The sequence below is a fragment of the Podarcis cretensis genome (genome assembly GCF_951804945.1).
Source record: "Podarcis cretensis genome assembly, chromosome: 2".
Taxonomy (NCBI): domain Eukaryota; kingdom Metazoa; phylum Chordata; class Lepidosauria; order Squamata; family Lacertidae; genus Podarcis; species Podarcis cretensis.
The window spans coordinates 35,725,203-35,752,495 of NC_137171.1; the positions used below are offsets into that span (position 1 = coordinate 35,725,203).

At 42.2% G+C, this 27,293-nt stretch overlaps 3 protein-coding genes across 22 annotated transcripts in view; 2 read left to right on the top strand and 1 right to left on the bottom strand.

Moving 5' to 3' along the window:
* The first annotated feature begins 28 nt into the window (after positions 1-28).
* On the top strand, positions 29-7,891 carry TEN1 (TEN1 subunit of CST complex). 4 transcript variants are annotated; one of them, XM_079966306.1, is made up of 4 exons: positions 29-184; positions 1,810-1,926; positions 3,695-3,852; positions 7,328-7,891. In XM_079966306.1, exons 2-4 carry the CDS (start codon positions 1,838-1,840, stop codon positions 7,462-7,464), a joined length of 384 nt encoding a protein of 127 aa, XP_079822432.1. In that variant the 5' UTR covers positions 29-184; positions 1,810-1,837; the 3' UTR covers positions 7,465-7,891. The 4 variants fall into 4 exon arrangements, with proteins under 4 accessions (XP_079822432.1, XP_079822431.1, XP_079822433.1 ...); XM_079966305.1 differs by lacking the exon at positions 29-184 and adding an exon at positions 191-371; XM_079966307.1 differs by lacking the exon at positions 29-184 and adding an exon at positions 394-507 and having other exon boundaries at positions 1,808-1,926.
* A 1,726-nt stretch (positions 7,892-9,617) lies between these two features.
* On the top strand, positions 9,618-20,599 carry CDK3 (cyclin dependent kinase 3). Of its 17 annotated transcripts, none has more exons than XM_079966195.1 (8): positions 9,618-10,186; positions 11,286-11,433; positions 12,237-12,314; positions 13,762-13,882; positions 14,600-14,770; positions 16,642-16,743; positions 18,825-19,028; positions 19,329-20,599. In XM_079966195.1, the coding sequence occupies exons 2-8, from the start codon at positions 11,408-11,410 to the stop codon at positions 19,452-19,454; spliced, it is 828 nt and encodes a 275-aa protein (XP_079822321.1). In that variant the 5' UTR covers positions 9,618-10,186; positions 11,286-11,407; the 3' UTR covers positions 19,455-20,599. The 17 variants fall into 17 exon arrangements, with proteins under 17 accessions (XP_079822321.1, XP_079822332.1, XP_079822325.1 ...); XM_079966206.1 differs by having other exon boundaries at positions 11,383-11,531; XM_079966199.1 differs by having other exon boundaries at positions 11,383-11,433.
* Positions 20,600-21,035: 436 nt separating this feature from the next.
* The window catches only part of EVPL (envoplakin), a 41,993-nt gene continuing 35,735 nt past the window's right edge, over positions 21,036-27,293 (bottom strand). Inside the window, 5 exon segments of the mRNA XM_079965850.1 lie at positions 21,036-25,006; positions 25,473-25,565; positions 26,277-26,387; positions 26,486-26,569; positions 26,866-27,016. Of these exon segments, the coding sequence (XP_079821976.1) occupies positions 21,590-25,006; positions 25,473-25,565; positions 26,277-26,387; positions 26,486-26,569; positions 26,866-27,016 (3,856 nt within the window). The 3' untranslated portion in view covers positions 21,036-21,589.

Consider the following 27,293-nt stretch of genomic DNA (forward strand, 5'->3'; position numbering starts at 1 on the left):
GCCCTCCCTCTGATGGGCGGGGCTTATGGAGAGAGACGGATGCTGGTTTCTGCTGCACGGGCGGCGGTGGTCGGTTTCAGTATCCAATAAGGAGGAGGAGGCGGGAAAGGAAACGAGAGCGGGAACTCCCTGCGCTTTGGAAGCGGTTGTGGGTGTAGCTGCTCCTCTTCCTCCTTGCTAATAGGTGCCTTAGCTGCGATGGGGAAACCAAGGGTGGCTTAACGTCGCCTGCCCACTGATTTGTGGCTGAGGGCACATTGGCTTCACGTGGCTGCGCGGCAGAAACTCTGCGGCATAGGAGGGAATTCTGGACAGGTCGCCTCTAGTTGGGTGTGGGGAGGTAAAGGAGGGTTTCGATTGCTGCTTTGCATGTAGTTTGCCTTGCGCCTGTGGTGCTTGGCACATTCCCGGTCGTCGCACCTGCCCTGTGCAACGCCCTCCCATCAGATATCAAGGAAATAAACATCTGTCTGAATTTTGGAAGGCATCTGAAGGTGGCCCTGTACCAGGGAGGTTTTTCATGTTTGAGGGTTTTTGTTGTGTTTGAATAGTTTGTTGGAAGCCGCCTAAAGTGGCCGAGGCAACCCAGTCAGATCGCTGGCATATGAATAATAATAAAAAATATTGTTACTGGACCCCCTCCCTCTCCATATTTCCATTGTCTCTTTGCTTCAAAAACATTAAGTGGCTAAATTTAAATTCATTTATTAGACTTATTGGGATGGGTGTGGTTAAAATTTCATGGAGAACAAAGAGAATGCATGCCTTGACATAAAGAGGTCTGTTTTCCTAGTAAACATTTAATCAAAATTTGACTTTGCATATTGATTTGGAAGGGGCTGGAGGATGTAACTAGAGCTTCCTATGCAGTCCCCTGTTGTGGGCATATTCTGCTGCTGTACTTCAGATACCCATTTTCTTTTATTAAACTCTTTTTGTTCTGGCTTTCCATTTGTAATGGCGTCCTCAAAGGTAGACTCGCCCCTCTTTCTATGGTTGCACTTTGGTTCCTTCTACATATTTTTTATTTTGGCACTCTGCTACCTAGTTTGCTTAGAGACATTGTGGTGTAATGGTTAGAATGTTGGATTAGCACCTGAGAGACCAGGGTTCAAATCCTCACTCAGCAAAGAAGTTCACAGCCTAACCTGTCTGCCAGCATTGTTATAGGGATTCAATGAGGAGGGAAAGAACCATGTACGCCACTTTGAACTCCTTGGAGAAAAAAGTGGGATATTCAAAAAATAAATAATAGTCTGTATTTGATGATATAATAATAATAATAATTTATACCCCACCCATCTGGCTGAGTTTTCCCAGCCACTTTGGGCGGCTCCCAATCAAGTGTTAAAAACAATACAGCATTAAATATTAAAAACTTCCCTAAACAGTATATAATATAATACTGTATGTGACACTTTCTTGTGCAGTGGCGTCTGAAGAGTGAGATGCTATAAGATAAAGGTATGGTAGATAGCAATCCTATCATCAGATCTGTAAAATAGTAATAGCTACCACAGCAGAGATGTGGAACCTGTGGACCTTCAGTTGATGCTGGACTACAACTCCCATCTTCCCTATTCCAATGGCCAAGCTGGCTGGGAACCTTGCAAAGTACTTAAAATGAGGTTATTATCATGAACAAAATAGGTAGTAGTCTATTAGAATCGATTTGAGCATAATTAAAGAAGCCTGTCAACTGAAAAAGTAACACCTGCTGTTGCATAGTAGGGGAATCTAATTCCCTTGGAGCCTTGAAGCGGAAAGATAATCTTTTAAATACTCATTTCATTTTTTGTCTGACTGTAGGGTCTGTTCTCAAGAACAGTTGCGCAAAATGCTTCCAGATGCTGGGACATATCACTTTCCTTGGGAAATCAACTCTGCATTGATCCCAGAAGGGAAGACCCTGAGAACCTTTGGCAGGTCAGTGTAATTCCTTTCGACCTTAAGATTTCTGTTTCTTTTGGTCATCCTATCTAACATTACTACTGCTACTCTTTTTGTCTCTTCTTTTCCTTCTGATTCCTTCCTTTAGATTCCATAAAAGAACCAAATTCATAAATAACCAAATGCCCCATGTAAGAGAAAGCATAACGAGTTTGATTTCTTCCCCCCTACCCTGCACATCTGTGAAAAAAACTTGTTCTGTTTCCTGTCTCCCGTTTACTAACGATTAAACCCAACCTTGAGATCAGCAGGATAGAGCGGGTTATGACTGTGTGGTCACCAAGTTCCCCTCTCTTGGTGAGGAAGGCCTATGCTGGTTTTGGGGTGTGGTGGTTGTGGGGAGACATCCGCAATCCAGGCCACTGCTAGCTCTACTGGTGGTGGGAGCTAGTGGTAGTCCATAAAATGCAGTAGTTTTGGGGACTTAGATGTGTGAGATGCTGGCTTCCTTGGATTTACTGGAGCAGGTGTGGGGAGTGGAGCTCTTTAAAAAAGACAACCCAAAAGAGGTACATCTGCTCCCCACACCTCCTGCCCTAGATGGTACAAACTGGCAGGGATTGGGAAGTGACAGATCATTATTGTTATCATGTTATTGTTGTAAACTGCCTTGAGATTTATTTTTAAATGAAAAGTGGTATAGAAATGATTTTAAATAAAATGAATCACCTACCACTTCACTCTTCACCCCTTCCTACTTAGGACTGGACTCTCATCTGTTGCATAGTGTCCTTGTTAGTTTATTAATCCATATGTTGCACCACCATTAGATGTTGCAAAGTATTTGTTGTTGTTGTTTTAGTAACATAGTTTTTATACATCTTCACTTTTTAACTTTTTAACATGGTTGCATTGTTTACAGTAGAGGATATGATGTGCAACAGTGATATAAAATTTAAAATGAAACAACGATAAATACTCAAATAAACATTTCTGAATAGATTAACAAAGTTATGTCAAAGTGTATATGCCAAAATCATTACAATTATTACAGATATGAAATTATGTCTAGTAAGGTTTATTGCTTTGTTGACCCTTAGTAAGAGGTATTTTGTATCAATAACAATTATAATTTATAGGAAGGGGGAGGGGGGAAATTAAAATGTGTACTTCATGCATGCTAGGCTCTACTGTAATCTATAGGTACTGTTCCGCCGTATGCCTCATTATTTGTGTAATCCATAACGTCACATGTAAAATATTCATTTTTATTTTTCTGGCACAGAGATGAATATGTGAGTTAAAAGAAAGAAACATTAGGCTAACATTGAGTTAATTATCCTAAATGTCATATTGTATGTATTTTGAGCTCAGGCACTCATTCAGTATAGCATTATTAGACATGCTTAGCTGCGAGAAAAAACTTTCAAATCATTTATTTATTTTTAGTTAACTGGATGGCGTTCAAAGAAGTTTTACTTAGAGTCAACCCACTGAAATTAATAAGCACAACTAAATTATATTCATTGATTTAAATGGGTTTCTGAGTAAAACCTAGCTGATCACTACCCAATGTGTTTAGCAATGGGAAGCAGTTATAGGTAAATCTAATTTCTCTATATTTAAATACATTATTTGATTATTTAATTTCTGCACTACTTAATATATTAAAAATATCTATAAGCAGTGTACAAAAAACTGAAGCAACAACGGCCAACTTGAAACAAAATCATTCTGCACATAATTTCACATGCTTTATTTATTATTATCAACATTATTTGAGACCCAATTTTTTGTTTTTCAGGCTACACTCCTATGATGTGGTCAGCTCCCAAGCCATCTTAACAGCTCAGCACACTTCAGTTCAGCACAGTATCCAAGTTTGTACCAAGTTTGTGGAACCATTCCAAGCCCAGCTTGGGGCTCTGTATATTGTACTGGGGGAAACTGAACATAAAGAGGGTAAGAACACTTGTATTTTTTTCTATCCGTGAAACCAGGAATAGTCTAGATCCTGGCCTGGTGGACCAGCCTTTATCTCCTCCACCCCAGTGAGCCAACTTTGACAGGTGGGCAGGACCACCCGGCTGCCAGTCATCAGGCATTATATTGATGTTGGGTGAGTTGTCCCAGCCACTTGCCAAAAGTTGGCCCACCAGGGGCGGGAGGAGATCCTGCACAAAGCAGGATTGAACTCTTCACACAGCAGTTAATATGCGGGGAGTTCAATCCTGCTTTGTGCAGCTGCTTCTCTACCTGGCCCACACCTGTAGTCACATATGGCATCAAGTGTGGGGCAGCTAGGTGTGGTTTCAGAGAAATGGCCTTGCATGTTTGGCCCATGGGCTGGAGGTTCCTCACGTTTGGTCTAAAAGGTAAAATAAGTAGTCTTGGGAATAGGGACCCTGATCTTCTGATGTAATCCTTTTGCATGAAAGGAAAATGACATTAGCACTGATTTAAGTTAGTACCTAATCACTCCTGTTGGTGTTTCCTTTTCATTCTCTGGAACTGTCACAGGGATAGCACTTGTTTTCTAATCATGCTAGCCCTCTGCTGCAAGCCAACTTGTTTGTTGCAGCCTGTCTTCTTGTAATTTTATGCAAAGGTGGCAACGTTTGTTTCTGGACTCTCTTAACATATGGAAAACACCTTTGACTAGATTGTATAACACAGAAACTTTAAGCTGCTTGTGTACCCTTATTAAAAGTTGCATTGCCTAACCATGAGACTTGAAATGCTGATTTATGCTACAGTGGTAGTGAATATTGTGTGGGAGGCACTAGGGCTAGTGCACGTACGTTTAAGCCTCTGGGTGGGGAGGAAAGAAGAATCATGTCCGTATATTCAACTACACTGAGGACACAGTTCAATGCATTTTTCGAAGTGCATTTGGAGGTGTTCATGCAGTACTGATTGCTTACGTCTGTCAAAGAATCCTACCAGTTTTGATGGCCGTATGCAGTGGTGGCCTCCCTAAGAACATAAAAGGAGGCTGCTGGATTAGGCCAATGGCTCATCTAGTCCAGCATCCTGTTCTCACAATGGTTCTCCAGATGTTATTGGACTACAGCTCCCATCAGCTATGAGCATTGTCCATGTTGGCTGGGACTGATAGGAGTCCAACAACATCTGGGGGCACCATCTTGGCTACCATCCATGTATGTCTGTGGAACTACTGTTGTCAGTCCAGCTAGCTTTCCTAAACGGCCTCAGTCCAGTATACCTGAAGGAGCGTCTCCACCCCCATCGTTCTGCCTAGACATGGAGGTCCAGTGCCGAGGGCCTTCTGGCGGTTCCCTTGCTGCGAGGAGCCAAGTTACAGAGAACCAGGCAGAGGGCCTTCTTGGTAGTGGCACCCACCCTGTGGAACGCCCTCCCACCAGATGTCAAAGAGAAAAACAACTACCAGACTTTTAGAAGACATCTGAAGGCAGTCCTGTTTAGGGAAGCTTTTAATGTTTAATAGGTTATTGTATTTTAATATTCCGTTGGAAGCCGCCCAGAGTGTCTGGAGAAACCCAGCCAGATGGGCAGAGTATAAATAATAAATTATTGTTATTATTATTATTATTATTATTATTATTATTATTATTATTACTACAGTATGGCATTATCTCAAGGAAATGGGTTGTTGTGGGCTGTTGTTGGCATCCGTCTGTCTTGGGATACAATGGAAGAGTACACTTTTTTGGGGTGAAATCAAACAGTGCCTGTTGTGACTTTAGAGACTGATATGGGAGAGACATGTTTTGTTGCAGCAGGGGCAGATGAAGGCGTCCAGTTGTGCTGATGCAGGTGTACCATGGTGTCTCTTCTTTCTGCGCTCCTCCCAGAAGACATTCCTCTTCTGGTCACTGCTGCAGATACACAAGCTAGCTTGATTGTCTCCAGGCGCTGTGGTCATTTGCAAGGGATTCCCACACGATGGGGTTAATGTTGCCAGCCTTCATGCTACACTTGCCAACATCTTTGTAACACAGAGTTGGTCTGCTAACAGGCCTGGTGTCTGAAGCCAGCTCCCTGTAGAGCACATTATTTGGATCCTGCCATCTTCCATTCTGTGGATATGACTAGCATAGACGTTGCTGAGACAGAGGTGCAAACATGCTGGGAATGTGGGCTTGGAAGATGTTTGTTTGAGACTCTGCCCTGCCATGTGATGTCTTCTCCTTCACAGAAAAGAATTCCTGAGGGGGCAGATTATAGAGCAGAATTATGGGGCAGGAGGATGCAGCCTCCCCTCATTTGGTGCTTCGCCCTTGCAAAACCACAAACACACAAATTTCAGATTCTTTTACAAACATGCTTTTGGAACTTAGCTGGGATAATAGTGGCTATGGGGATGGAAGAAGGAAGGTGAAAAGGGTGGGCAGGGGAACAGTTAAACACTCTTCCTGCAAACGTCTTATTCCCAATATCGTTTTCCTATGTAAAAGCAGTAGCTGGGAGCTGAGATAAGCAATTAGCTAGCAAAACAACGTTCCAACGAGAGTGCTTGGAAAATATTATATTCCTGCAAGAAAAGAATTGCCTTCAGGGAGGACTTTTGAATTCTCTTCAGCAAAGGGATAACTATACATGCTGTGTCTGGGAGAGCTCCTGCTATAATGTGGGTATTCCTTGGCACCCAAATACCAGCATTTCTTCAGCACCAGTTGTATATTTTAGGAGACCTTGACCCCTGGCACCAATTAGCCTGCTAGCTGACATGGTCTGCAGATGGATCGTTTGGGATCCTAAATAATTAAGTAGGTTTCTGGGTGAAATGTCAAATGTGACTAGATGACAACACCTTCTTGTACCAAGTAATAATTATGATAATAATCCCTCATAATTCAAGCACTTCTTAGTTGCACACTGAGATACAGGAGACATGTGACTTATTATTAGGTTTTCTGAAATCTACTGTGCCTTTGTACTTGTGGATATTCAAACTCAGTTTTCAGACAAGTAGGTGCTCTGGAATTAATCTGAATTGGTTGATGGGGGTGGGAATTGAACAGACAAAACTCACTGTTTGGAATATTACATGTGAAGCTGAATTAGAAATTAGAAATGGCTTCTAGGACTTGACTGCTCTGAATCCCATGACCTATAAAATAGACATACGGTTACCCTCCATCTCTTTCCACTTCAGTGATTTCTAGCCAACTATTTCCCATATGTCATATTTAGCAAAGCACAGTGAAAATGTGACCTGCTTAATTTCAGTTTTCAGCAGGCCCTGTTTTAAATATGACCTTATAGTCCACTTCTAGATTTTTGCACCAGCCTATTGTCGTGTGCTGGTGTAAAGTTGCAGTGGCATTCTGCATTCTAAGCATTTGTCAGCATACTGCAGTTGCAAGACTGCATTATTGACCATGACGGAGCTTACATAGATTCTTAAAAAAAGTTGCCACATTTCTGATGACTTTAATTTTTATATTTACAGGTAATGAGATGGTGATAAAGGCCCGTGTGTTTACATGTGTGGAAGGAATAAACCTTCAGTTGCTGGAGAAGGCCATAACGGAACAGAGAAAATATTTCCAGGAGAGAGAGAAGCAGCTGGAAGGAAATGCCTCCTAGTTCTGTCTGCATTAGGAGAGGACTTACTGAACATAATCAGTGCTATACTGAATAGGGCCAGCTTATCATTTTCCTTCACTCCAGTACCATTTTGAAATGCTGTCTTAAAATTGTACTGCCTGCTATTGCCTTAAGATGACCCCCCCCATCCAAAAAAAATATTTTTAATGTTCAGCGGGAGAAGGTATGCCGCCGGTGTTCTAGAACTGCTTCACATATTACGCTAGGATATGCAGAAGTTGCCACAGTGTTTTGAAAGCCATTTAAACAATGCAAAATGCAAAGGGTTAATACATGCATACTAGTTTGGAAGCAGTTTATTACGACTGTATTTTGAAATAATGAAAACAGCCTTTAAGTTTACAGCAGCTGGATTTTAAATACTCTTTGGTTTTTTGTTTAATAATAAAATTTAAAGTTAATAGTGTTTAAATGCCCATTCTTCTTTTGCTTTTGTGACAGGGCCACAAAGCAGCCTTGATTATGTTAAGTTGCTCATTTTTCAGTCCTCTGTGGCCAATCTTCAAGTCCCAGGCTTTATGGATACTGTGAGAAAACTGGTTGGTTAGCAGCATTCCTAGATTGACTAGTACTTACTGGGCTATTTATTTGTGTGCTTCCTGACAACCTGTAGCACTCAGCTTTATTATATGCAACCCTTAGCCTAATTTCAAAATCCCTCTGCTACGAAACAGCTTTGACCTCCAGCAAGAGTGATCTGTACTTCCTGCAGCAGCTGGGTGGACAGGGAGGAAGGAGAGAGAGAAAGAGAGAGAAAGAGAAGGGATGGCAGAAAGAGAGAGAAAACAGGTGGCTATGTCCACATTTGGTCCTGCCATTGGTCAACTTAATCTGAGGGAATGCAGTCCTCAACAACAACAAAGTTTTGCACCTCTGCTGGGGTGGGGGGTGGGGAGAGACACTGAATGGATTTTGATTAATATCTTTTGAGGGCTTTTCTGGATCCTTTCTCCACCAGAGAGAAATATTACAATACTACAAGATATTAATATTACAAAATCATGACAGGTTTTATTTCTATATTGCCTAATGGGAGCTCAGATTCTTAAACGTCCATTATGGTTTCACCTTAATACTAGATTACTGAAAGTTGTGTCATAGCCATTATCATGCTCAACTGAGATTTATATTGAAAATGAGGTGTGTCCCCACCCCCATAGTTACGGCACTTTGCATGGGTCTTGACTGAGATTTCTACTCCAAAGAGTTAATGATCGAAGTTAATTTCTGCTTTAGAATTCATAGAAACAAGAAATGTTTCTATGTTCTAATTATATTTGTATCAGTCTCAGCTGTTAAGATCTATGGGAGGGGATCTAATGTGGGAGTCATCTTCTTGTGAAATAAAACCTGTCAGAGAAAGGAGCAGAGGCTGACCTTTAGCAGAGTGCCCATACTGATATCTCATACGAAGATAACACACATTTGCCTTCTACAAAATAGTCCTGACTTTCTCCTAACTCAGATGAATACTGAACTCACAATCACTGGTGCTGGTAAGAAGTGTCATGCCTACTTATAAAAATGTGTTGAAGAGATATTAAAAATCCACCCATGTGCCATTTCTTCCTAGTTAACACACTTTTGAGAACTCAGCATCAAACTGTTCACTCTGTGCAATGACCTTAACCACCATGTTCACTGTAGTGTCAGAAACAGACCACCACCATCCCAAATTAAAAATTAAGACGTGTTCTTGAAATGATGAGGATCACAACTTTTTTGTAAGTGTAAAATATATGGCAATATATGGATAAGCATATTTGTTTGCATATTGATAATAATTGCAAGACTTTAACATTGTTTAAAGGCTGGGGGTGAGGTAGGAGAAATGTGTTATTCATCCTATACTTGAAGAATGGTTACATACTTTTTCTAGCTCTAAATACTGCCTAACCAAAACTAGCAGAATCTGTTTGGCTAGACACCACAGCCATATTAAGGTTTCAGAGAATGCAAAGGCTGAGGATGATTGACCACTGTGGCCTTCCAGGTCTTGTTGGGGTCCTCTTTCCATCAGCCCCAGCCAGCATGGCCAATGGTCAGGAAGTATGGGAGTTATAGTCCATGAATTATGGGAGTTGTAATACAACTAACCTGTGAAAGACCAGGAGAATAAAGTGTTTCAGGGTAGTGAATGCCAGCCTTTCCCCCAATGTCAACAACCCCACTAGCTCCTGTCCTGAACTTTGAATGTTGGACAGGAAAGTCTGAAGGGGGGTTTTGAATGTGTTTGGCTGGATATACTTAGAATCTTCCTCACAATTGGGAACCCTGATACACATGGTTTCCAAGCACGGAGAGGCTGAACCCATGAAGTATCCTATCATAATACTGGTTTTGATGTGCAAAAGTTGGGGTGGAGCCAGCAGGGATGGGAATTTGGGCTGCAGGGCTGCTGCGTGCCCACTTTATCCTTCCTTGTGTTCTTTGAATATCCAAATATTAATTATTTACTGTATTTGATATTTGCATCTGTTAGTCTCACTTCATAACAGAAGTCCTCTGGGGTTCACAAGTGCTTCGGTGCTATCACCAAGTCTCTGAAGAAAAGATAGCAAAGAAAAACTTGCCCAAATTAAGTAATTTTGATCATTTCCCCCTTGCAAGAAATTTTAAAAGCAGGGCCAAAGTCTAGCCTGCAGTTATTGCTCCTGTCAACTTCCTATAATATATCCCTGTTGGAAGGGATGCAGAAACTGTGAGTATACTAGTCAAACAGCACCAAAAGAGATCTCTCTGTGTGTTTTCTTATATTTGGTAACATTTGCATTTTTGCATTTGAACATCTCCCTCTAGTGGGCAAAAGCCACTTTAGTGGTGGTGTGAGGTGAATTTTGACCCCTTGGAAACACTGTAGTTCAGTAGGAAGGAGGGTATGGAGGCAAATGGAAGACTAGATGAGCAGGTGGGAAGCATTCTGAGGAGCCGAGAGCTTTAATTTTCCCGTTAGATGATCACATTAGTAATTTGTGACTCGCGTGGGAACGGGGGTGGCTTAGTGAGCAGTTCCTTGGGTGTCAGGGCAGGCCTGGGCCCAAGGCCTTCCTCAAATATGACAATGTGCAGTAAGTCTCTTCCATTTAACAATGCCATGTTCTTGAACATCGCATGTAAAGAAGGATTCTTATTCAGAATATTCCCAACACACCCCCTTAAGAAATATTTTGATTAATCTTGTTGGAGGGACAAGAATATTCCCTATATCTGCAGTTACCCTAGAAAACATTGTGGCTGTGGATCCCATAATGCAATTATGCATTATGTAAAAAATCCCTTCCTCTTACCTGTCCTGGGTCTATTGCCAATCTGCTCCACAGGGGAGAGAGTGAAAAATGTGCCATTTGCCTACGTTTTCTGCTCCACTTATACAAAACCTGTACTTAATTTTGCAGCTGAGGCAAACAAACAAGGCCTGTGGGGTGTAGTTGATAAAGTTCGACTGGGAAAGTCAGGGGCACATCTTTCGCTATGAAACAAAACACCCTTTGAGGCTCATCTGCTTCATAGGATGGTGTTGTGAGCCCAAAATACCACCCTGAACTCCTTGAAGGAAAGGCAGGATCCCAATAAGGCATCATCCATTATGTGGGGATGCATATTGTGTTTCTTGGCCCTGGGGCTGGGCTGTCATAGCACAAAGGGAACAGTAAATATCATTGTAATCGCCAGACACCTTCAGTTAACTTAAGTAGGTTAATGTACTGGAGAATATGAGAGTAGTCCATTTGAAAGGGATTATTAAGATGTTATTTAAGCATTATGCTTATTTGTTTAAATGGATTATTATTACTTTTCAGGGGTAGGGTGAATGGAAGAATGGAAACATGCAAAATGCTATGATGTATAGAGATGACCAGATAGTACTACTCCTAATTGTCTGATCAAATGTTACAGCAGCAAGTAAGAAGACAGAGAATGGATGCGTTTCAAGATGTCTTCCAAAAGGTAGAAAAGATTGGAGAGGGCACCTATGGGGTAGTATATAAAGCCAAAAACAAACAGACAGGCCAGCTAGTTGCTTTGAAGAAGATCCGCCTAGATTCGTAAGTACCTAGTTCACTAACTTTCCCCTGAATTGGCTACTCTTAAAACTCATGAAATGGTTTTCTGATAGCATTTATGTTTTGAATTTTAATACATTGCAAATTGTGGAATTTGAGAGATATCATGCGGATAACCATGGGCAGAATTTATTCACATAAGGGTCAGTTCCAAATAGGGTCCAGCTGTTAATGTAAAGTATACTTACTGTAACAGTAGAATTGCAAGCACCTTAAGCATGGAGACTAATGGCTGATTTAGCCATTAAATATGACAATGGAGACACATGAATGTATCTGTCCCTTTTAAAATTTTGTGCAGATATGCTTTTCTTATTGAAGCAACTATCAGAATTGAAGGGGGTGGAGAAAAGACTTATAGTCTTTGAGGAGAAAGGCCATCTCCTTAATTTTATATTTTAGTAGTTGTAGTTCAACCTGTGTAGAATGCACTGAGATTATCATATCTTATTCCTTACTTGTTCACATATGTTATGCTTGCTGTTGCTAAAATATTAACCTTATACCTGTGTAGTTTTCCACATTTTCTCTTTTTGGTGATTGATGGGACACCCTTTTCCCTCCCTGCTTTGGCTGACAAGCTCTATGAACATTTCCCTAGAGAAGATATGTGAGTGGAAATAATCACTGATGCCCAGTAAAGCAGAAAGAATTGGATTGTTTGATACCAAATCCCTTTCTTCACAGGGAGACGGAAGGAGTTCCCAGTACAGCAATTCGAGAAATCTCCCTGCTGAAAGAATTGAAACATCCAAACATAGTGAGGTAAGAAAAAGTCTAGACTTTGTGTCTGTGTAGATGTGAGCTGTTCTCTTTTAAAAAAAATAATTTTTATTAAGTTTTCCATTTAACAATCCAATTATATCACATTGATTATTCCAAATTATACCAATACATATCATAAAGTCCAAATATTTTGCCAAATTATAAATTTTTGTAGGGGGTTCCCATGCTTCTAGTTCAGTAAGGGTCCAGTCATCTCATATTTCTGCTGCTTTTAGAGATGTGAGCTGTTCTCATCTACAACCTATAACAGCATTGCTTAGATTAATAGAAACATGGAATAGATAAGGCTATTTTTAATTCAGACTGCAAATCCTATGCCAACTTTCTTGGAACTTTTCCAGCAGACACCTTGAGGAGACTAAAACAGCCTTGGGGTGGCTATCAAAATACTCTTGAGCTGCCACTCACAGGTTTGGAGTCTGATTGTTGAGGAGCTGGTCATGAGACCTCCTGGGGCAATAATCCTGGCTTGAGGCCATTGTCATTATCATAGGGACCAGGGGCTAGGTTAGAGTGACACTTGGAGTGAGAGACATTGTCTGCTAGCATATCTACAAGTAACTATTCATGCAAGTACATTTTAAGAGGCAAAGTAGCATAGTTATAGTAGTAAACCTGCTCATTAGTAGTGTGCTGCCTTGCTGTTTCGAATAACATGCAGGCATACAGGTATCTGAAAACAGATAATGTTAATTTGTTCCTCATAGTCTTTTGTTGCACCTTTGCTGTTCTTTGCAGAGCAGCACAGGAGAGAATGAGGGATAAATAAACACGAAACTGCAACAAGGGAGTCTCGGTGCCGAGTAAGTTTAATTTAAATAGCATTGCAACAGCCAGCATTTAGGCAAGACATCTGTTGGCAGCTACTAGAGAATGCAGTTTTGCAAACAAGCTCCTTCACCCAATGGCTTGTCTACTTGCTTTGTGTATTACATATTTATCCCATCCTTCTTCCAAGGAGCTCAGAGTGGCATACATGGTTCTGTCTCTCTCTTCTTAGTAGTGGCTTATGGGATGGTGGAGATGGGTCTCTGTTGCTCTCCTGGCTTCTCAACACCGTGAGTTGCTGCTTCACCCCTCTCCCTCTTGGTAAATGACAGTGACTCACAGCACTGGGAAGCCGAGAGAACAATGGAGCTGCTACTGCTCTCTTACCATTACTCTTACAACAACCATATGGCGTAGGTTAGGCTGCGAGACAAAGCCCAAATTTGCTTCATGACTGATTGAGGAGTTGATCCTGGGTCTCCCCAGTCTTAGTCCAGCTTCCTAACTACTGTGCCACACCGACTCTCCTTCTGTTGTGCCAAAAAAAGGAGGGTGTGTGTTTTGTGTGTGTGTCGGAGTGGTGGATGCATTTGTTCTGCAGGGGCATTAGTTCTTCCAAACCCAGATGTTCAGTCACTGAATTCAATTTTTATTCCAGGCTTCTCGATGTGGTTCACAGTCAGAAGAAACTCTATCTAGTCTTTGAATATCTGAATCAGGACCTTAAGAAGTACATGGACTCGTCCCGTACAGGGGAGCTGCCTTTAAGTTTGGTCAAGGTAGAAGTTTATCCAAACATACACACAGTCACTTACAGAAAATATGTTCTTGAATTTCAACTCCCATCAGCCTCAGACAGCATTATCAGTTATCAGGGATTATGGGAGTTGTAGTTCAGCAATATGTGACAGGCTACAGGTTAGCTACCACTGTGTTAGACCTTGAAGCATTGAAAAGCCATTCACATTGCAGAAGGGCCTGTAAGATTTTAACTTTCTTTCTATCTGATAGTGCCTTTAAAAACTGTGACAGACAACAAATCAGGCAAAGGCTGGGGTAGGAGAGCTTTAACTGTTGAATTTTCTCCTTGCGTTCTTCCTGTCATTTAAAAAAGACATAGGAACCCTGACAGGAAACAATCTGGCTACCCTAACAAGGAGTGTGGAAAGTTTCTTATCTGGTCACACTGCTGTTCTCAAAGAAATAGATTAACAACGTACGTGGAACCTGTTTGCAAGCAAGCAATTGTTTGAGATGTTGAACTATGGCATATTATGTACCAGCTGTCCATGGTTTCTTTATGCCTACACTGGATCTTGCCACATTAAAAAAAAAAAGTTTCAGGAAAACGCATTGTAAACCTTGTACTGTAATGGGAAATCATGTTGCTGAAACACGGAATTCTACAGCACCATCTGGTGTCACAGTGTTATAATGCATTTAAAATGCTTGCTTGTTTGTTTTTACTAATCTCTGAAACCTTTGCTTCTCCCTAGAGCTACCTTTATCAACTGCTACAAGGTGTAAGCTTCTGTCACTCCCACAGAGTCATCCACAGAGATCTGAAGCCCCAGAACTTACTTATAAATGAAATGGGAGCCATCAAGCTAGCTGATTTTGGCCTAGCAAGAGCCTTTGGTGTTCCACTGCGTACTTACACTCATGAGGTAATGTTCGTCATCATCTCTTCCTTCTCTTTCTTAGTGCTGTTAGTAGGCAAGAAGGTTTCCAAGTCATCCTCTGAGAAGGTGTGTGTGTGTGTTTGTGTAAACACAATTTTTGAGGCAGATTTTGCACCATCAGGGTGCTGCTGTGATGCTCCACAATGGTAGAATTTTCCTGCCTTTGAAACACTGAAAGATGCATGAGACCCCCTCCGGGTGCTGCTCTGGCTGTTATTTGATGTGAAGTGAGAAGAAAAGTAGCCATGAAATGAGCTATTATGATACCCAGTCTTATGCAAAGAATGGATTGAAACTGCAATTGGCAGACCTTAACCTAAAGACCTTAACCTAAAACCTTCCACTTTGAACAGTCATGGCTTCCTCCCAATGAATCCTGGGACGTGGAGTTTGTTAAAGGTGGCAAGGCTGTTGGGAGAGGCCCCTGTTCCCTTCACTGAACTACAATTCCCAGAGTTCCCTGGGAAGAACAATTGATTATTAAATCACTCTAGGAATTGTAGGTCTGCAAGGGGAATCGCGACCTCCTAACAACTCTGAACAGTTTTAAACTACCATTCCCAGAATTATTTGGGGGAGGGGGCATGGCTGTTTAAAGTGGTATGATACTGCTTTAAATGTTGAGTGCAGATGGGTCCTAAGGCTCTTTCATCCTGACACAAAAGTGTTCTAAACCCACCGGTCCCACTCCGTCTCAGACTTCCTTTGGAAATAGCTTGCAAGTTTGCAGAAGAAGCCCCAGGCTCTGGATTTGTGACATGTCTCTTACTGACATTGCATGACTTTGCACATGCATGATGCCTTTTGTAACGTCTTGGATGCTTTCCACTTTTGGCGTGTCCTTTTTAACAAGCTCCCCCAGTAAGTTTTGATCTTGCTTTTAACCAAACCTCGCTGCAGACATGATATAACTAACAAATGCAGCACGTGTGCAAACCAGAGCTGCACATTATTATTTTTAATTGATGGAGGATAACCTACTACAAGGGACGCAGGTGGCGCTGTGGGTTAAAGCCTCAGCGCCTAGGACTTGCCGATCGAAAGGTCGGCGGTTCGAATCCCTGCGGCGGGGTGCGCTCCCGCTGCTCGGTCCCAGCGCCTGCCAACCTAGCAGTTCGAAAGCACCTCCAGGTGCAAGTAGATAAATAGGGACCGCTTACCAGCGGGAAGGTAAACGGCGTTTCCGTGTGCGGCTCTGGCTCGCCAGAGCAGCGATGTCACGCTGGCCACGTGACCCGGAAGTGTCTCCGGACAGCGCTGGCCCCTGGCCTCTTAAGTGAGATGGGCGCACAACCCCAGAGTCTGTCAAGACTGGCCCGTACGGGCAGGGGTACCTTTACCTTTACCTTTTAACCTAAAGACTGTCCATACCTTTAGTGTTCTGGGTCAAGATTCTGCAGATTAAAAGTTCATGCCATTATACATTTTGAAGGTATGTTTTTACTACCTTAGACTAACATGGTTTCTCTCCAGGAATTTAGATTTTTAAATGCGCCGAGACAGAAAAAGAGGATGCAGCCATCTTGCTTCTGAGCTCATTGCTCCATCAGTTCTCTTTGTCCAGCTTCCTCTCCCACATGCTATAGCAAAGAACAAGTGGGACTCTAGTTTTGTCTCATAGCAGGTTGGGGAGGAGAGTGAGTGGAGGGATAGCAACACCTGCTTTTCTGACTGGCATTCAAGAGGCCATGCTGCAGTCTAGTGGACTTTATCTGAGTGAGAACAATTTCTCGCAAAAGACTGGATCGTGAAAGTTTATGGGCTAAATCATAAAAGTTTTTAACTGAGGGTGGGAAGGCATTTGAATACATAAAAAGCATAAATTGAACTCGAGCTTTCAATGTGGTTCCTTCTAGGTTGTAACCTTATGGTATCGGGCTCCTGAAATTTTACTAGGTTGTAAATTCTACTCAACAGCTGTGGATATCTGGAGCATTGGCTGCATATTTGCAGAAATGGTAATAGACTTCAGTTTTGTTGATTCAAAAGTAAAGTGCACTGTGTTTTAGACGCACAAAAATGTTAATTTCTTATGAAAATTTTATGTGGTAATGTGTGCCTTGTTTGTATTTATAGCTACCTAGCTCCCCTTGTCTTTGTCTCTCACACACACTCTCTCTGAAGAGAATTTGTAATCTGAGCCCTTAGCCCAGAAGTCAGTATTGAAGCTCAAATCAATACTTGCATGTTGGCAAGAGAAGCAGTTGGTGCACTGTGTCATCTAGATGACATAAAAATCAGTGATACTGAGTTTATGTATACTCTTAACATTACAAATATCCAAACAGACACTGCAAATCATGTAATCAATGTGCTCTTATTTTTTTCCTAATTCTACTGTGTGGCAGAACCAAGTTTAGTGTTCAAAATGTGTTATTCTTGCCACCACTTTTTTAAAATTTCAAGAGTCTTTGATAAGACTTCCTTCTCTGATATTGTTAAAAGTTGCAATGAGCATGAAAATGTACATTGATTGTTGCTGCTGTTCCTGTGGCCATCTGATTCTGTTTAGATACATGCTTCCTGATCACAGCAGAGTAAAGGAGAAACTGACTTTCAATTTTTTATCCATTTAAAAATGTTTTATTTTATTTGAGCATTATACCTGGTTTTTGTACACTGCTCTGAAAGCTGCACTGAGGGGTGCTGTATCTTTCAAATAAATAAGATATATTGCATAGTGAGGCTCACGCTGCTGCTGTATTGAGGAGGAAGGTTGTGACCATGGCAGGTAGTCTGCAGTTAAGAAAAATTATGTGGAATGTAGCTTCCATTTTGGTTTGGTAAATTTATCTCTCAATTCTGTGAGGGTGCTTCCAGAGGGATGTATATTCCTTATGCATGCATTTTTATTTTATTTTATTGCAAAGCCTACATAACATTATTGTTGTCAATTGCTTTAAAAAGATATGGGCTGGCATCTTAACTCAGATTTCTCCATTCACAACATTAAGCCCCCATCTGGAAGTATCTGATCCAACTTTAGCCAGTTGCATGCGGCTAGCTTTCTGCATAAGGAAAAGAAGAACTGTGGCTCATGGGGAAGGCTTGCAGCTCAGTGACAGAGCATATACCTAGCATGCAGAAAGATCCTAGGTTCAGTCCCTGGTGCTTCCAAGGTAGGGCCTGGAGAGCCGCTTTCAGTTAGTGTCAACAGTGCTGAGCTAGATGGACCAACAATCTTGTATAAGGCTGTTCCCTAAGTTCCTATCAGAACAGATCTATCAGTGGTAGATCAGCAACGCGTTCCCTTAGTTTTCAACCTCTTTTACACACACTAGCTGACTTCTCCTGAAAAACACCTTGCTATGAGAAAGATGTGCAATGTGGCAGCAGCCACTAGAGGCTGCTGCTGTATAGGAAGAAAGTGATGAAGATGACATGGCACTCGATTAAAGGACATGCAGCCCTTATCCTAATACTGTTTACAACATTTGAAAACCGCAAAGGTTTAAGCATTTAGGCTCTTCCTTCAGCCTTGCCTACCATATGGCTCATACTGAAAAGCCACGTCAATTGCTTTTGCAAAGATCAATTAAACCAATTTTTATTTTAAAAGTTTCATATTAATACATCTCAGGTTTTTATGTAGATTTCCACCCCATGGCTGTCCTTGTTGTCTTTCTATCCTGAGCTCTCAGCAGAATAAAACATGACTGAAGTTTTAGTTCAAGTGAAGTTCAAGTTTGTAATATAGAGCATGGGATCAACATTAGATTTCATGTTCTAGATTATCATGTTGAACTTGCTTTAGTTTACTGTATGTCTTTGCACCTAGCTCTGGTTAGTAGATCTTGGGATTCTAGTGCAAAACAAAGGAGATCCAACAAGCTTGAAGTCTCCCCCTGATCTACACTATGATTTTCTGGGGATCTGGTGTGGTGTTCAGTATATTTCTCCTTTCTCCTTCAGCACCAGGTGGCTTGTACTAAAAGGTATTTATTTCTCTCTGTTCCTTCTCCCTGGGACTTCACTTGGATAAAGAATAGGGGTGCCTATGGAAAGATAGATGAGTGGGACATCCTTTTTCTTTCTCCAGGTAACCAGAAAAGCCTTATTTCCTGGGGACTCCGAAATCGATCAGCTTTTCCGTATTTTCCGCACTCTTGGTACACCTACTGAATCATCGTGGCCGGGAGTGACTCAACTTCCGGACTACAAAGGGAATTTCCCGAAATGGCCGAGAAAAGACATGAAGGTGTTAATTCCAAACTTGGACCGAGACGGACGAGACTTGCTGATGGTAAGAAAGAGGCTGGAATGAAGGGTTTTGTTTTTAAAACAACCTTGGGGCAGGGATGTTGTAAACCAGAATTTCAGCCAAGAGCCTCAATCTGAGATTTAGTCTTAACCCTCAAGTGTATTTGGTAATATAGGTATTTGGTAATATAGGGATTTGTGATTTCTGCCATTTTGATCATGACATTACCATTGCATGCAAAGCCTATACTTGGGAATAGAAAATTAGTATTGACTTTGGGATGATAGGCATAGTATCAATCCATTAAGAGAGATATTTCTGTGTCCCCCCTTTTAATTGCAGCAACTATTACTGTATGATCCCAACAGACGCATCTCAGCCAAAGCTGCTTTGACCCACCAATATTTCTGGCAGACTCCATCACGAGATGCCAGAGAGCATCGTGTAGTAGAGAGGTATGGCCCATGAGAAGGAGGCAAATCTGCAGTGTGCTTCCCTGACAATAGTTCCCTGGATTAACCCTTCCTAATAACTGAGCCTCTTATGCTTGGAATTGGAATGGCTATAGAGGATGAAACTTGTTCATTCTGGTTTAGAAGTTCTCAGCCTTTTAGTGGGGTTAATGCTATATTCATATAGATTTTGACTGTTCTAAATAGAAGGCAGCCTCTTGTGTTCTTTGAAAACAAACTTGGCACTCTAAGTATTTGATGGGGCAAAATATGATTTGAAATTTTAGGATTGCTGTGTATTTGAATTCAATCCTAATCCAGCAACCACATATTAATTATTTTTGCTGTAGTTCAGTATTGCATTGCAGAGAAATTGGTGATAGTAACTTAGGCACTGCCAGCACAGCCTGCAGACGATGCAGTGGACAGGGGATATCATGTCATTTAATTCTCCCTGTAATTAATATGGGAGCTTTTTGCTGGCATTCACACTATCCATGCTCAAGAGGAAATTGTGGGAGAACCAGACATCATGAGACCACCCAGAAATACAACAGATTTTAGTTTCTTTTTGTATCCTTTATCAGCATACTTGTTTACCTTTTCCCCCAAGAAAGGACAAAAACTTGGTCCAAACACATTTCACATTAAAGAATGGGCTTCTTTATCTTGGAGCAGCTGTCGGACCCTTCAAGTTTTCATTTCTAATTTAATTAGAATGTGAAAGTCTTTCATCATCAATGTGCCAAGAGAGTCACTGAATAAGCTAGATAGAGCAGGATGCTAAAGAATAAATATTTGATAGACTCCTGTTACTGATCTTGGCCGAATACATGGGGGTTGGATCCTGCAAGCAGGGTTCCGCTCATGGATTGCTCCTGCTGATAGAAGGGCAGGGGGAGATAATGTCCACTGATTTCCTCTTTGCCTGCAATCTCCTGTGTGCTTCCTGAAAATCTGATCTGGAGGGAAACCAGTGAACTTGCCCCCTACTTCTGCCTGCTCTGAAACAAAGCCACTGCCTAGTTATGGGGTTATTTTTTTAAAAAAACCTTGTTATTGATGTTTTAAGTCATTTTTATCATTAACTGTTAATATTATTGAAGAAGTTTCTGTATGCACTAAATAAAAAAAAATGCTTTGATAAATCTTTTAATGTAACTTGCTGGTTCTCAAATGTCCTTACTGACAAGAGGGCCTACGATGGGAAAATCTTTTACACCGCAGTCATTTTTGCTTATATTGAATGCATGGTACAGTATACAGAAAGAATCTAGAACCCCTTTTGCCATTTTGAGCTCCAGCCCTCACGGTTATCAAGGGAATGAAATGTTCTCTGTGTGTTGTATATCAGTCTTGCTTGCCTTTTATTGCCCATAGTCCTGCTCTGACCCGACCATTAGATTTCTGATAAAGTGTATTCTTTGGCCATGAATCCCCATGTAACCTTCTGCACTGTTGTTCTCCATAGTTGTATAATGTTCATTTTATGGGGTCCATTCTTTAGCATAGCCCCGTTGCGATTTACTCATGGTTAGGATCCTAATGTGCACACAGGAACCATCCCAACGTTTTAAAAGATAACTAATGGAGCCTGTTCAATCTTTTAACTTTTTTATTGCATGCATGACAACCATCTAACTCAAAGCTCCTTGATACACAACTCTTTAAACTTGCCATGAAGGCACAGAGTAAAAGCTTCCCAAGCATATCTGTTTATTTTTAAAATCCCATTTATTTCCCTATAGTATACAGCAGGGGTTCCCAAACTGGTCCCTGGACCACTAGTGGTCCATAAGCTTCATTCGGGTGGCCTGCAGCATTTCTGTAAAAATACAATGAAAAATCATCTAGCACAGCACATCACAATTGCTACAACAGGCAGATAAATCATTAAGAGATCTGCAAAGACCCTCAACATTTTTCAAGTGGTCCATGGGGTGGGGTGGGGAAGTTTGGGGACCACTGCTATGCAGTAACTCCTGCATTAGAACCCTTCTACCTTCAGAAATGCATCTTAAAGGTGCATTGCTGCCTTGTTATAGTGAAGTAAGACTAGCAATCTAGAATAGCACACAGCCATTTAGAACTGCCAGGCACTCTGTTCATCTGTGGACAGTATATGAGCTCTGTTGAGGATTTCTTATTTTCTCAGTGCCTGAACTGATATGACTGGTATCCATCAGATGTGGTTGGAAGGAGAAGGAGCCCACTTTGAGGATCTTTCCGGCAACGAGCCATGGCTTCCTTATAATTAATCTTCTCTTTGGTGATGGGGTCAACAAGATCCTTTTCATAGCTGGATTCATCTTGTAGCATCATGGCCAGATCACTACTAAGCATGCCAGCCTGGGAAGCTTCTGGCACTGGGATACGGCCAGTTTTCTTGGGATCTATTAGCCCTCCAGTCAGATGTTGGACCTGTAAATAGGGAAAGGCATTGTCCTTGGTCATCCACCCTTTCTGGACTGCCTCTCCTATAGACAGCCTTCTCTTGGTGACTGGATCTTCAATCCCTGTAAAAGCTTTCTGAGCATTCAGCAGCCTTTGCATGTAGGTGTTGTCTATCAGCCCTCTATCAATGGCTTTGTGGACAGAGTATCGATCACGTGAGATAAGATCAACAATGCCTCCAGTAGCCGCTTGGGCCTCTAGAAGCTTTTGAGCAGTCATTGGGTCCACCAGCTTCTTGCTAAGTGCAGACTTTATGTTGTACTTGTTGTCGGAGGTAGTGTCATACACACCGGCAATGGGGAAGGTATCATCACAGAAGGTTATCTGCGTGCCAGGAGGGAAGAAGCTCTGCTTTTGCTGGAAAACAGGGGATGAAACTGGAGACTTGGAAATGATTGAACCAATAGAAAGGGAGGAATTTTGCTTAGTTTCTCCTGCTACCAGCAGAGCAAACTCAGAGATGGGGATCTTGCCTTCCCTGTAGAGCTGGTATTCTTCTTTTGTGATCCTCCTAAACCGCAGGGCATCGTCAATGGAGTACTGCTTCCCACTCTTCTTGTCAAGGAGCACAGAAACATCGCCTTTGGGTCCCAGCGTTGTGATTTCTTCCCAATCACATTCTAGTTCTTGCAGCTGAATATATTGACTTCGATCTATCATGCCTCTCTTATATGCCTCATAGGGTGACATATCCTTGCCAGTCTCTGGGTCCAGAATAGAAATCTTTGTGGAGAGGTTAGTTTCTCTCATCTGGGTCTCATGGTTCAGTTCTTCCTTGTTAACTCTGGTTTGGAGTTCCCGGATAGCCCTCTCTTTTTCATAGATCTGATCCTTCTCTCTAAGTATGTCTGCTTCAAGGGAAGAAAGCTCTTGACCAATTTGCATCTTCTTTTGTCTGTCATTCTCTGTCCTTTGGCTCAGGAGCTTGGTCTGCTCTCTAAGGAAAAGGATTTTCTGTTGCTTCTGCCTTTCTAGTTCGTTTAATTCATTCTCAAGATTGTCTTTTTCTTGCCTTGTCAGATTGCGAGTTCTTTGGAGATCGGCTTCTTCTTTGGACCACGTTCTCGTCATGCCTTCTGCTCTTTCAATCTTTTCCTTGAGACGCCTGATATCTTCTTCTGCATTCTGCCGGGCTGTTCTCTCTCTGCTTAGCAGATCCCAGAGACGAGCTCGCTCATTTTCTAGCACCCTATCCTTTTCTACTCTGATTACTTCCTTGTAGATGGTTTTTTCCTGAGACTTTGCTTTTTGCAGAACATCAATCTGGGACTGAAGTTTCTTACATTCCCTCTGCAGGTTCGATACTTGAGCCTTTTCGTTATCCAGTTCAATTCGCAGGTTGGTGCTGGACTGCTCAAGAACAGGATCCTTCTCTACCTTGACCACTTCCTCTGTGATTATTTTTTCCTGCACTGGGGCTGGGCTCTCCTCAATTTCCTTTATCCTCAAGGTGATCTGCCGCATTTCCTTTTCCAAGGCTAGCCTTTTGTTTCTGTCTTCTTGGAAGTTAAGCAGCTTCTCTTTCTCTTCCACCGCAGCTCGAAGCTGCTGGACTTCACGTTCCAGGCGTCGGCGGTTGCTCACTTCATCATCCAAGCTCTTACTTAGCCTGCTGTGCTCATCTCTGAGTTTTGGGTCTCTCTGAGTGAGAACTACCTCCTGGACTACCACTTTTTCCTCTGGTTTTCTCCTCTCCAGAAGCATGTACTTGTTCTGCAGGTCATAGATGGCATCTTCGGTTGCTCTCCTCTTTTGTGATACATTACGTACTTCCTGGCGGAGGCGTTCAGCTTCTCTCTCCAATAGAGGGTCATTCTCATATCGGACAACCTCCTTGGTAACCAGCTTGGTTTCTACCTTGGATCTTTCTCTCTTCCACTCATCTCTCTCTCCCTGTAGCCTGATCAGCTGTTCTTGGGACCTGCCATTTGTATTCACAAGGTCATTCAGCTGCTGTTTCAGCCTGTCTATTTCTCTCAGAATCTCCGGACTCTTTTCCATCTTCACCACTTCTTCGATGACCTCTTTAAACTCCACAGTAGGAGGCTGAGACTTAAGGACTTTGAGCTCAGTCAGGGCTCTTTCCACCTCTTGGTCAACCCTTGACCTTTTTCTTGAAGCTTCTTGGAGCTCTTTCTTCAAACGTGCTATCTCCTCTTCTGTTTCTGGGTCAAGACGAAATATCTCGTTGACTCTTTCTTTAATCTCCACTTTAGGCTTTTGCTTTTCCACAGTGCTGTATTTGCTCTGCAGCTCTATCAGTTGGCTTGCTAGCAACGAGTTCTTGCTTCTCTCCTCATCAATGAGAGTCTGAAGCTTGGATGCCTCCTTCAGAAGCTCTGGGTCTTGCTCCACTTGCTTTACCTCCTTCACAATGACTTTAGGTTCTGCCGTTTCAATCAGCTTTTCAAGCTCTTCAGTCCTGCTTTTCAGTTTAGCAATTGTATCCACCAGAGACTTCCTCTTGAAGCTGTCTTCGTCAATTTGCATTTGCAATGTCCTGACTGCTTTTAGCATTTCTGGGTCCTTCTCCAGCTTGACCACCTCTTTCAGCACCACTTTCTCTCGGATGTTTGGCTGCATCTGCTCCAGCAAGTGCAGCTCTTTCCTGAGCCGTTCAAGTTCGGAGGAGGAAGTTGAGTTCTCCTGGAGGTGCCTGATTTCCTCTCGGAGTCTGGCTGCTTGAGCATCTAGGCTTGGGTCTTTCTCTATCTTAGTAATTTCTTTTGTAAGCAGCTGGGCTTTAACAACCTTACTATCTTTCTCCATTTGGAGGACCTTATTGTTCATTATCTCAATATCTGCCTGTAGACCCCTTCTCTTCTTAATTTCATTTTCAATTTGATTAGATATTTTGGACAGGTCACTCTCCAGAGTGGGATCCCTGTAGTATTCCATCACTTCTTTCTCCTCCACTCTTTCAATAGGCCGTTGGGTCTTCAGCATGAGAAGTTTGCTCCTCTGCTCTTCCAGCTGCTGCTGAGCCCTCGCTTTCTTGCTCCGTTCCTCTTTCAGCTGAGATTTTAGGGCTTCTGATTCTCTATGGGACCCAGCTGTGTTTTCAGACCGCTGGGTCTGCTCATGCATCATGTGCACTGTCTCATCTACTTCCTTCTGCAGAAATGAAGAAAATGAATCTTTAGAAAGACAAGCCAAAATGACTCCCAATGTAAACTTTTACACTGCTGCCTATATGGATATGTGGCGGTAGAACTTTAGTTGTCTAGCAAACAAGTTTAATAGTGTGATAAAGAGGAAGACAGAGATAAAACATTGCACAGACAAACACACCCATTGAGGGAGTGTAGCAGTGATGGTGAGAGGTGAGGAAGGGTGTGGCTAAAGGAGAGGTGTGGCCTGCAGAGATTCCTGGAGGCCACATTCAGTCCCTGGGCTTGAGGTTCCCCATCCCTGCAGTAGAGCATGACAGCAACTCAAGGCAGTATCCTGGCAGCTTTTGGTATGAAACACCAAGAAATCTTCCTTCTCATTTGCTCCCAGGAGAAGCTAATTGCACTAACTGAAAGTTATGGTTATTTATCTATGCACTATCATTTAACCTAATATGATTTACATATACCTTGTCCATAACTTTCTTGGCAAATTCCAGCCGGCTGAGTTGCTCTTTGTTTTGGGCAGCTGTCTCGGTGAAGAGCTTTGTCACGTTTTTTTCCTAAAGAGAATGAGCAAAACGCATTATTTTAAGATACCACATCACTTTGTCCTGCTGCTATTTCACTTCTAGTTCAAGGCTGTCAACATCTGCCAGGCTACAGTACTGAACAAACAACACTGTATGGAAACTATAAATGGGGCCTGCTGTTTAACTGAGATCAGGAATGGGAATGTTACCAGTGGGAGCATTTCTTGCTTTCTTTAAACTGTAAGAGTGTGCTTTGTCAGTCTTCTCCCCTCTTCTACTTGCACTCTAACAGGCACTCCTTGATCCTTCTCCTTTTATTTTATTTTTATGTGACACACTGTTATGATACATGTGTTAGAAAAGTCTAGGTATAGAGGAATTTGCATCGCAGGAATAAGTAGAAGATAATCACCAGCCAATTCTAAGCCTCTTATCAGCCATTAGGGCTACTGGACAATTTTCTCTTTTTAGCTTTGTGAATCAATATTTATCCTGTAGTTTCCTATGAAATGCACTGCTTTTGATGCTCCCCCCCCCACCAATCCAAACTGAGAAAAAGAACAGCCTAGCTGCATATTAAGCTTGTAGTGTATATACAGCCAAGGTGCCACAATACTTTGTTTTCTAAGATTTTAAATTGTTCTGAGATTTTCTAAACCGCTTCAAGAATGTAAACCAGTTGGTTAGGAGGGGTAGAAATTTTATATAAAGAAATCTGGGTCCAGGGTCCCAAGCTCTCACCTGTGCTTGGATGCTCTCCTGAAGTGGTGTCACCCGGAGGCGTTTTGCCGAAGAAGCAGTCAAAGAAGGGTCTAGGGAGGATCGGTATTTTCCTGCCTGAAGCTCATACTCCTGTTGTTAAAAGAAAAAAGGATGTGGTCAAAGGAAAATCAGACTGGTTCGCCCAACAGGAAATGGAAAACATATAGAAAGAAACCCTGCAAACATACGTTGAGGACAGTCTGCACGTTCTGGGACAAGTTGACCACAGCATCCTTGTCAGATTCTTTACTCTGGATTTCATCTGCCAGCCTCTGCAGGAGGAAAAGGCAGTTAGGACAAGAAAGCACCAGTGGTCTCCCTGGTGCTTAATAAACAACAAGCATTATAATGTTCCTGCCCTGAAAGTTCCTGCTTTCAGTCTAGGTGAGTGTGTGAGCTGGGTTACCTCATCCTCCACTGTGGTGAGTTTGGTTACATCAGTCTGTCAGTAAGACTGCAGAACTACCTAGCATTGGCTGCCTCAAGGAGCCATCATTTCCCTTTCTGAGGGTGTTGTGACCTTGAAATTGCAACACCTTTCTTTGGGTGAAGATACCACACTGCTCACCTTCTGGGCCTGTAGCTTGTAGTTGACCTGGCTGGGTCCATCTGTGGTCTTGACCTGGTACTTGGGAACATTGTTGAGCCAGAACATTAGGTTCTCATTGGCATTTTGGAACTGTTGGTAGGTGAGGCTGGTGTTCCGGAGAGTCTTCTCCCTGTGCAAAGAACGGAGACACTGATTAAGAAGAAGAAGCTTAGGTTGTGCCTGCTGTGGTTAAGAGAAAGTGCCTCATTCATTGACTGGAAGCATTCTGTCAAGTTACAAGAGGAAGGTTGATTCCTTTTGGTGAAAGACAAGGCTTTGCTTCTGGAAGATGGGATATATATAACTTTTAACCCAGCAGCCAGAGACTGGATAGAAAATGATGGGCTGGCCACTGAGAGGGAAGAGTGGCTACAAAATAGCTACCAGCTTTCCACATTCCTCCTTAG